The sequence below is a fragment of the Oncorhynchus keta genome, chromosome 35, assembly GCF_023373465.1.
Source record: "Oncorhynchus keta strain PuntledgeMale-10-30-2019 chromosome 35, Oket_V2, whole genome shotgun sequence".
Lineage (NCBI taxonomy): Eukaryota > Metazoa > Chordata > Actinopteri > Salmoniformes > Salmonidae > Oncorhynchus > Oncorhynchus keta.
The window spans coordinates 7,117,947-7,128,522 of record NC_068455.1 but is presented as its reverse complement, the minus strand read 5'-3'; the positions used below and the strand labels follow the sequence as shown (position 1 = coordinate 7,128,522).

Here is a 10,576-nt window from a genome sequence, read left to right as displayed (position 1 = left end):
CTACTACCACTACTACTACTACCACTACTACTACTACTACTACTACTACCACCACTACTACTACTACTACTACCACCACCACTACTACTACCACTACTACTACTGCTACTATTACTACTACCACTACTACTACTACCACTACTACTACTACTACTACTACTACCACTACCACTACTACTACCACTACTACTACTACTACTACTACTACTACTACTATTACTACTACTACTATTACTACAATTACTACTACTACTACTACTACTACTACTACTATTACTACTACTACTATTAATATAATAATAATAATAATAATATATGCCATTTAGCTGACGCTTTTATCCAAAGCGACTTACAGTCATGTGTGCATACATTCTACGTATGGGTGGTCCCGGGAATCGAACCCACTATCCTGGCATTACAAGCGCCATGCTCTACCAGCTGAGCCACAGAAGGACCACTATTACTACTACTACTACTACTACAATTACTACTACTACTACTATTACTACTACTACTACTACTATTACTACCACTACTACTACTATTACTACTACTACTACTACTACTACTACTACTACTACTACTACTACTACTATTACTACTACTACTAATACTATTACTACCACTACTACTACTACTACTACTACTACTACTACTACTACTACTACTATTACTACTACTACTACTACTACTACTACTACTACTACTACTACCACTCCTACTGCAGGGACTACTGATGCTGCTTTTCTCACGCAGTACCAACACCTGGCCTCTCTTTCCCTCCTTTCCTCTCTCTCTCTGCCCCCCCCCTCTCTCCCTCCCCCTCTCTCATCAGCACTGAGTGTAAAAGTCTCTAAATGGGCCAGTGTAATTATAGAAAGATAGAGCACCCACCCCTCTGTTAGCCTTGTTTGATAGTGTTTTATTCATCTTCTTGTTATTGGACTGTGTGTTGTTTAACAAGCCCACATCTTAACCCGTTAGACCAAGAGGACATTCTCAAGGTCCAAGGATGACACGTGGGCTTTACAAGTCTCAGGCAGAGCTACCTCATCACCAACAAATCACCTCTGCTACATTAGCTAGTTAAACGTGTTTTATACTCTTATAATCGGGTCAGTTCTACAGTCTCTGTTGTGACAAATAGCTGCCATCGTCTAGCCTCGTACAACCATCCTTCACATTCTGTTTCCAAACAGAAGTACGAGGCTAGCCACAATCATACCAGTGTGACGATTATCGAACAGGAAGTTGTCATGGTTCTAACCGGAAGTTGTAATGGTTCTTACAGGAAGTGTACGTGGGGACGGAGACGATCTGCACGGTGGATGGACTCCACTACAACAGCACCTACATGTCCAGGGTCAAAGCCTTCAACACCAGCGGTGTGGGACAGTACAGCAAGATACTGGCCATGCAGACCTCTGAGAGTAAGCCCTACCTGAGCCCGCTCTATAGAGCATATGGCCCAAATGGCCCCCTGTTCCCTATGTAGTGCACTACTTTTTGATCAGGCCCCACAGGGTGACAAAAGTAGTTCACTCTAGCAGGGAATAGGGGACCATTTGGGATGCAGTGTCACCAACTTGTCTTATCCATCGCTGTCATGCCCGAGACATGTATGTTTAGCATGGCGATGAGCCGACGCAGACAACGGTTGGCTAAAGCACATACTGATTGGTGACGGTGAATCTAAAGAGAATATAGACAGCTGCCTATCAGACCTGGGTTCTAATTAAGCAATAAGGCCCGAGGGAGGGGGTGGGGGGGGGTATATGGCCAATATATCACGGCTAAGGGCTTGTTCTTATGCACGTCGAAACGCGGACTGCCTGGACACAGCTTTGGTACACACACATACAGTATTCCCACTCTCCCTTATACGTGCCTGCCACCTGCTCTCCCACTGTGTATGCAGCTCAGCTCTACACGTACAGATGGACAGACAGATAGCAGAATCTTGTCACGCTTCAGTGGACCTGTGAGATCCAGGCAGCTCCTTCTCTCTTTGTGACATGATTTTGTCCTATGTAGCTGTTGGTTTAACAAGGATAACACTGTATCTGGAAAACAAGACAAACATGTCTGGATAGATTATATTGGTTTCAGGTTTCAATTGACATATTTTGATGCCAGGCAACGAGTATTTGTTCCTCCTTGAATTTTCTCCCCGTCTGGTAAATAGTCTAGGGGACAGAGTGCTGTAATAATCTACGTAGCCCTTGTCGTTGGTTGGGAAAAGATTCCCTAGGCTGATTGGATATATGCTTTGAGTCTTCTCTGTGATACTAAAATGGCCACTGAAAAGAAGCAGTTTCCCTGATAAACTCAACACGGCTTTTACAGTCTCTACCACCCCCCCTCACCCTCCACCCTCACCTCCTACACACTGTGCTTTTAATCTGCTCCCTCACACTCTCTCCCTTCCCCTCACTCTCTCTCTTTCTCTGCCCCCTTTCTCCCCCCCCTTCATCTCTCTCTCTCTCTTTCTTTCACTCTCTCTCTCTCCCAACATTCTTCACTCCTCTTCATCTCTCTCTCTCTCTTTCTTTCACTCTCTCTCTCTCCCAACTTTCTTCCCCCTCTTCCTCTCTCTCTCTTTCTTTCTTTCACTCTCTCTCAACTTTCTTCCCTCCTCTTCATCTCTCTCTCTTTCTTTCACTCTCTCTCTCTCCCAACTTTCTTCCCCTCTTCCTCTCTCTCTCTTTCTTTCTTTCTTTCTTTCACTCTCTCTCTCAACTTTCTTCCCTCCTCTTCATCTCTCTCTCTTTCTTTCGCTCTCTCTCCCCACCAACTTTCTTCCCTCCTCTTCCTCTCTCTTTCTCTTTCCGTCTTTCTCCCTCTCTCGCTCTCCCTCTATTCATTTCACATTGCACCTGGACAATCTCCATGTGATATGCAAATACTGGCCACAGGTATGGATGGTTCACACACCTTTTAACCCTCTCATTGCTGAATGTCTCCTGCGCTCCACTCTGCTCCACTCCTAACCTGATCATTGCCAATGTCATCACAGCAACCAATCATTGAATCGATAACCACAGGGTGAGCAGTTTGCTGTCCAATGAGGGCTTCAGTTATTCCAGGTTTCACTGGGAACCTCCAATTAACATTTTTTTTAAAAACGTATGTTCCCATGGGAACTCTCGTGTTCTGATGTTCCAATTACCATGGTAACAGTATCAAGTCCCATAGAGCGCCCACAGAGATAGCAGCGGCCCTCACCTTGAGTGTCTAATGGAGTATTGTTTTTGTAATATCTGTCATTTATTTATAATAATAGTGTATTTGACAGTATGTGCCAGAGATACAGTGGGGCAAAAACGTATTTAGTCAGCCACCAATTGTGCAAGTTCTCCCACTTAAAAAGATGAGAGAGGCCTGTAATTTTCATCATAGGTACACTTCAACTATGACAGACAAAATGAGAAAAAAAATCCACAAAATCACATTGTAGGATTTTTTATGAATTTATTGAAGTGTACCTATGATGAAAATGACAGGCCTCTCTCATGTACCGTACCATAGAGTATCAGCCAGTACATAAGTCTTCTATTCTGATAACACTCTGGGATGCAGTAGCTGTCATTCCACTCCTTGTATTCACGTGTCATATGCCAAAAACAATGTTCGTCAAGGAGTGGAATGATAGGTAACAACTTGAGGACCCCGGGACCGAGTTTGGGAAACGCTGGTCTAACCTCACCTCAGACCACCAGTTTCTAGCCTCATCTCCTCTGTTAGGTGTTTTCACCATGCTGATGGTTCCTTATGGTGGGAAAACCTTCAAGTGAAACAATTTATCTGTGTGTGTGTGTGTGTGTCTACTTCTTGTAGTTGCCTGGTTCACCTTTGACCCCGCGTCAGCCCACCCTGACATCATCCTCTCCAACGACAACCTGACAGTGACGTGCAACAGCTACGATGACAGGGTGGTCATGGGTAATTCAGGCTTCTCCCGCGGTGTGCACTACTGGGAGATCACGGTGGATCGCTACGACAACCACCCGGACCCTGCGTTTGGGGTTGCCCGCGGCGACGTGCTGAAGGACGTGATGCTGGGGAAAGACGACAGGGCCTGGGCCATGTACGTGGACAACAACCGCTCCTGGTTCATGCACAACAACTCACACACCAACAGGTAGGTCACCTGGTACACCTGATGCATCCACACCAACAGGTAGGTCACCTGGTACACCTGATGCATCCACACCAACAGGTAGGTCACCTGGTACACCTGATGCATCCCACACCAACAGGTAGGTCACCTGGTACACCTGATGCATCCACACCAACAGGTAGGTCACCTGGTACACCTGATGCATCCACACCAACAGGTAGGTCACCTGGTACACCTGATGCATCCACACCAACAGGTAGGTCACCTGGTACACCTGATGCATCCACACCAACAGGTAGGTCACCTGGTACACCTGATGCATCCACACCAACAGGTAGGTCACCTGGTACACCTGATGCATCCACACCAACAGGTAGGTCACCTGGTACACCTGATGCATCCACACCAACAGGTAGGTCACCTGGTACACCTGATGCATCCACACCAACAGGTAGGTCACCTGGTACACCTGATGCATCCACACCAACAGGTAGGTCACCTGGTACACCTGATGCATCCACACCAACAGGTAGGTCGCCTGGTACACCTGATACATCCACACCAACAGGTAGGTCACCTGGTACACCTGATGCATCCACACCAACAGGTAGGTCACCTGGTACACCTGATGCATCCACACCAACAGGTAGGTCACCTGGTACACCTGATGCATCCACACCAACAGGTAGGTCACCTGGTACACCTGATGCATCCACACCAACAGGTAGGTCACCTGGTACACCTGATGCATCCACACCAACAGGTAGGTCACCTGGTACACCTGATGCATCCACACCAACAGGTAGGTCACCTGGTACACCTGATGCATCCACACCAACAGGTAGGTCACCTGGTACACCTGATGCATCCACACCAACAGGTAGGTCACCTGGTACACCTGATGCATCCACACCAACAGGTAGGTCACCTGGTACACCTGATGCATCCACACCAACAGGTAGGTCACCTGGTACACCTGATGCATCCACACCAACAGGTAGGTCACCTGGTACACCTGATGCATCCACACCAACAGGTAGGTCACCTGGTACACCTGATGCATCCACACCAACAGGTAGGTCACCTGGTACACCTGATGCATCCACACCAACAGGTAGGTCACCTGGTACACCTGATGCATCCACACCAACAGCTAATGGAGAGGATGTGTATAATGAAACACCAACCAATCCACTCTGGCGTAACAGTAATAGTCTCTCTAGTGTAACAGTGTTGCTTCCATCCATCTCCTCGCCCCTGACCTGGGCTCAAACTAGTGACCCTCTGAACACATCGACAACAGTCACCCGCAAACCATCGTTACCTACAGCTCTATAAAAGCCACGGCCCTTGCAGAGCAAGAGAAACAACTACTTCCAGGTCTCCGAACGAGTGACGTCTTAGATTGAAACGCTACTAGCGCACACTGCTAACTAGCTAGCCATTTCACACCGGTTACTCTCACCCCCCTTTGACCTCCTTCTTCCCCACAGCAACCAGTGATCCAGGTCACGGCACCAATGTAACAGTGTTACTTCCGTCCCTCTCCTCGCCCCAACCTGAACTCGAAACAGGGACCCTCTGAACATCGTTACTTATCGCTCCACAAAAGCCGCGGGGAAACTACTTCAAGGTCTCGATTTTAAACACAACTAGCTGCTAACCAGCTGACCATTCCACACGACCGGTTACACGACTGTGAAGATACTGCTTCTTTTACCTGTATGCTTAAGATGTGTCAGTAGGACTCAAATCAAATCTAATTGTATTTGTCACATGCTTGGTAAACAACAGGTGTAGACATAGTGAAATGCTGACGGTCCTTTTCCAACGATGCAAGTTTTTATTTTTCTTAAGAAGAAAGAAAAAGGACTGTAGGTATTTACAGAGCTTTCAGAAAGTATTCACACCCTTTTACCTATTCCACATTTTGTTGCGTTATAAAGTGATTAAATAGATATTTTTTCTCACCACAGTGATGACTCAAGGGTGGGAATACTTACTGTATGTAAATTTGATATTTCAGTATTTCATTTATTTATTTTTTGTAAAAATGTAAACATTGTCATTATTAATATTATTAATCATTTTTAGATGTATTATTATTATTATTAATCATCATTTTTAGATTTTTTTACAAAAAAATTATGACGAAAATCCGGTGCTTCTATGTCAAACAGTTGTGCGTTCGGAAAAATATTCAGACCCCTTGACTTTTTCCCCACTTTGTTACGTTACAGCCTTATTCTAAAATGGATTAAATTGTTTTTTTTCTTCCTCATCCATCTACACACAAGACCCCATAATGACATCACAATACCCCATAATGAAATCACAATACCCCATAATGCCATCACAAGACCCCATAATGACATCACAATACCCCATAATGACATCACAATACCCCATAATGACAAAGCAAAAACAGGTTTTTCGATTTGGGTGGAGTGCTACAGAGATGGTTGTCCTTCTGGAAGGGTCTCCCATCTCCACAGAGGAACTCCGGAGGTCTCCCAGAGTGACCATCGGGTTTTTGTTCACCTCCCTGACCAAGGCCCTTCTCTCCAGATTGCTCAGTTTGGCCGGGTGGCCAGCTCTAGGAAGAGTATTGATGGTTCCAAACTTCTTCCATTTAAGAATAATGGAGGCCACTGTGTTCTTGGGGACCTTCAATGCTGCAGACAATTTTTGGTAACCTTCCCCAGATCTGTGCCTCGACACAATCCTGTCTCTGAGCTCTACGGACAATTCCTTCGACCTCATGGCTTGGTTTTTGCTCTGACATGCACTGTCAACTGTGGGACCTTATATATACCGGTGTGTGCCTTTCCAAATCATGTCCAATCAATTGAATTTACCACAGGTGGACTCCAATCAAGTTGTAGAAACATTTCAAGGATGACCAATGGAAACAGGATGAACTTGAGCTCAATTTGGAGTATTATAGCAAAGGGTCTGAATACTTATGTAAATAAGGTATTTCTGTTTTTTTTATACATTTGCTAAAATTTCAGGAAAACCTGTAATTCACTTTGTCATTATGGGTTTTGTGTGTAGATTGATGAGAATTGTATATTATTTGATCAATTTTAGAATAAGGCTGTAACGTAACAAAATGTGGACAAAGGGAAGGAGTCTGAATACTGTATACTATGCATACTGTATGTATTTGACAGTCTGTGTGTCTCTTCAGGACGGACGGGGGCGTCAGCAAAGGGGCTACAGTGGGAGTGTTGTTAGACTTCACCAGAAGGGTCCTCATCTTCCTCATCAACGACGAACAGCAGGGTCCTGTGGCCTTCGAAGGCATCGAGGGGCTCTACTACCCTGCTATCAGCCTCAACCGAAACGTACAGGTAACATAGAAACAACGTTATAGCCCCAACGTAGAAACAACGGTATAGCCCCAAAGTAGAAACAACGTTATAGCCCCAACGTAGAAACAGCGCTATATCCCCAACATAGAAACAACGCTATAGCCCCAACGTAGAAACAACGTTATATCCCCAACATAGAAACAACGCTATAGCCCCAACGTAGAAACAACGTTATATCCCCAACATAGAAACAACGTTATAGCCCCAAAGTAGAAACAACATTATATCCCCAACGTAGAAACAACGTTATAACCCCAACGTAGAAACAACGCTATAGCCCCAACATAGAAACAACGTTATAACCCCAACGTAGAAACAACGCTATAGCCCCAACATAGAAACAACGTTATAGCCCCAAAGTAGAAACAACATTATAGCCCCAAAGTAGAAACAACATTATAGCCCCAACGTAGAAACAACGTTATATCCCCAACATAGAAACAACGTTATAGCCCCAAAGTAGAAACAACGCTATAGCCCCAACGTAGAAACAACGCTATATCCCCAACATAGAAACAACGCTATAGCCCCAAAGTAGAAACAACATTATATCCCCAACATAGAAACAACGTTATAGCCCCAAAGTAGAAACAACGTTATAGCCCCAACGTAGAAACAACATTATAACCCCAACGTAGAAACAACGCTATAGCCCCAACATAGAAACAACGCTATATCCCCAACATAGAAACAATGTTATAGCCCCAAAGTAGAAACAACGCTATATCCCCAACGTAGAAACAACGCTATAGCCCCAAAGTAGAAACAACATTATATCCCCAACATAGAAACAACGTTATATCCCCAACATAGAAACAACGCTATATCCCCAACATAGAAACAACGTTATAGCCCCAAAGTAGAAACAACGTTATATCCCCAACATAGAAACAACGTTATATCCCCAACATAGAAACAACGCTATAGCCCCAACATAGAAACAACATTATAGCCCCAACGTAGAAACAACGTTATAGCCCCAACGTAGAAACAGCGTTATAGCCCAAACGTTGAAACAATGCTATAGCCCCAACGTAGAAACAATGCTATAGTCCCAATGTAGAAACAACGTTATAGCCCCAACGTAGAAACAACGTTACAGCCCCAACGTAGAACCTTACAGTTTCTAGTCCAACACTCTAACCACTAGGCTACACTGCCACCCCAGCTTGAGACAGTCATTTTTAGTTCTGTATGATAGCCACATTAGCGTTCCATTTTTTTTTTAGGACGACAGGGCTAAACACAGGAGAATACATTAGCAACTAATTAGCATTTCATTTTGGGGGAGGATAAATACAGGAGAATATATTGATAAAAGTCACCTTGTCCTAGAGAGATGTACACGGTTGTCAAAACGTCACACCTCCACTAAACACAGCCCTCATATGTAGTTGGGGCGGCAGGTAGCCTCGCGGTTAGAGCGGTGGACTAGTAACCGAAAGGTTGCAAGATCAAATCCCTGAGCTGCCAAGTTAACAATCTGTCGTTCTGCCCCTGAACAAGGCAGTTAACCCACTGTTCCTAGACCAGTTAACCCACTGATCCTAGACCAGTTAACCCACTGTTCCTAGACCAGTTAACCCACTGTTCCTAGACCAGTTAACCCACTGTTCCTAGACCAGTTAACCCACTGTTCCTAGACCAGTTAACCCACTGTTCCTAGGCCAGTTAACCCACTGATCCTAGGCAGTCATTGAAAATAAGAATTTGTTCTTAACTGACTTGCCTAGTTAAATAAAGGTACAATTTTTAAAAAGTATTTCTAAAATCTACTACAGAAAAAAATGAATGGTGGAAAAAACGATTGGAACTGTTTGACTGCTAGGTTTTATGTGTATTGTGGCTCTATTGGTAATGCAGTGCTTGCTAACACCTCATGCAAGTGATACAATAGCTCAGTCTATTTCACATTAGTTCAACGACTCCACCTGCTGGTCAATACCTGCAATGACATCTACAGACGGTTGTTCGATCTGCTTCGAGAACTATTATTTTCTGCTGCTAGGATATGAGGAAGAGGAAGAGGATGAGGAAGGAGGAGGAAGATTATGATTTTTGTTTGTTCTGTAGGTGACCCTGCACACCGGCCTGCCCATTCCTGACTTCTACACTCCAGGGGAAGCAGACCTGTCTGGCTCAGTGTGTTAAGGAGTTGACTCAGCACTGCAGTGAAGCAAGACAAGACAAGGGGCTACGTCCCAAATGGCACACTATAGCGCACCCTAATTCCCTTCATAGTGCACAGGGCTCATAGAGCTCTGGTCAAACGTAGTGCATTATATCGGGAATAGGGTGCCATTTGGGACTCAGAGAATGGCAACAAGCTGCTCACCTTCTGGGCTCTCTAAGTGTGGATCCCAAATGGCACCCTATTCCCTGTATAGTGCACTGCCCTTAGCTAGACTCATGCTAAAAAGTAGTCTGCTGTATAAGGAATAGGGTTCCGTTCAGTGCTCGTTCAACTCACAGCCATGTACACAACACCACATCCCTATTCGCTAGCTTCTATAGACCAACCAGGCCCATTGTCAGGTGTCAGACAGCGCAACCGTCGCCTGTTGATCGCAGGACCAGCGTTGGGTTGGAGTGACGTCAGAGTCTGACGCAAGACAATGCTCCTGCCCTCTACAGACCACTGGACGGTCCGGACCCATAGGCTTGACTGTACAGTACAAGATACTCTCAATACCCAGCCATATAGTTACTGTACAAACTTACTGAGCCATCAACACCCAACTCTCAATACCCAGCCATACAGTTACTGTACAAACTTACTGAGCCATCAACACCCAACTCTCAATACCCAGCCATACAGTTACTGTACAAACTTACTGAGCCATCAACACCCAACTCTCAATACCCAGCCATACAGTTACTGTACATACTTACTGAGCCATCAACACCCAACTCTCAATACCCAGCCATACAGTTACTGTACAAACTTACTGAGCCGTCAACACACAACTCTCAATACCCAGCCATACAGTTACTGTACAAACTTACTGAGCCGTCAACACCCAACTCTCAATACCCAGCCATACAGTTACTGTACAAACTTACTGAGCCATCAACACCC

The 10,576-nt window shown here is 44.9% G+C and overlaps 1 protein-coding gene across 1 annotated transcript in view; it reads left to right on the top strand.

Moving 5' to 3' along the window:
* Window positions 1–10,354, top strand: part of LOC118379106 (E3 ubiquitin-protein ligase TRIM9-like) — a 109,867-nt gene extending 99,513 nt beyond the window's left edge. The window contains 4 exon segments of the mRNA XM_052496224.1: window positions 1,292–1,430; window positions 3,838–4,141; window positions 7,314–7,476; window positions 9,571–10,354. Of these exon segments, the coding sequence (XP_052352184.1) occupies window positions 1,292–1,430; window positions 3,838–4,141; window positions 7,314–7,476; window positions 9,571–9,648 (684 nt within the window). The 3' untranslated portion in view covers window positions 9,649–10,354.
* The last annotated feature ends 222 nt before the right edge of the window (window positions 10,355–10,576 follow it).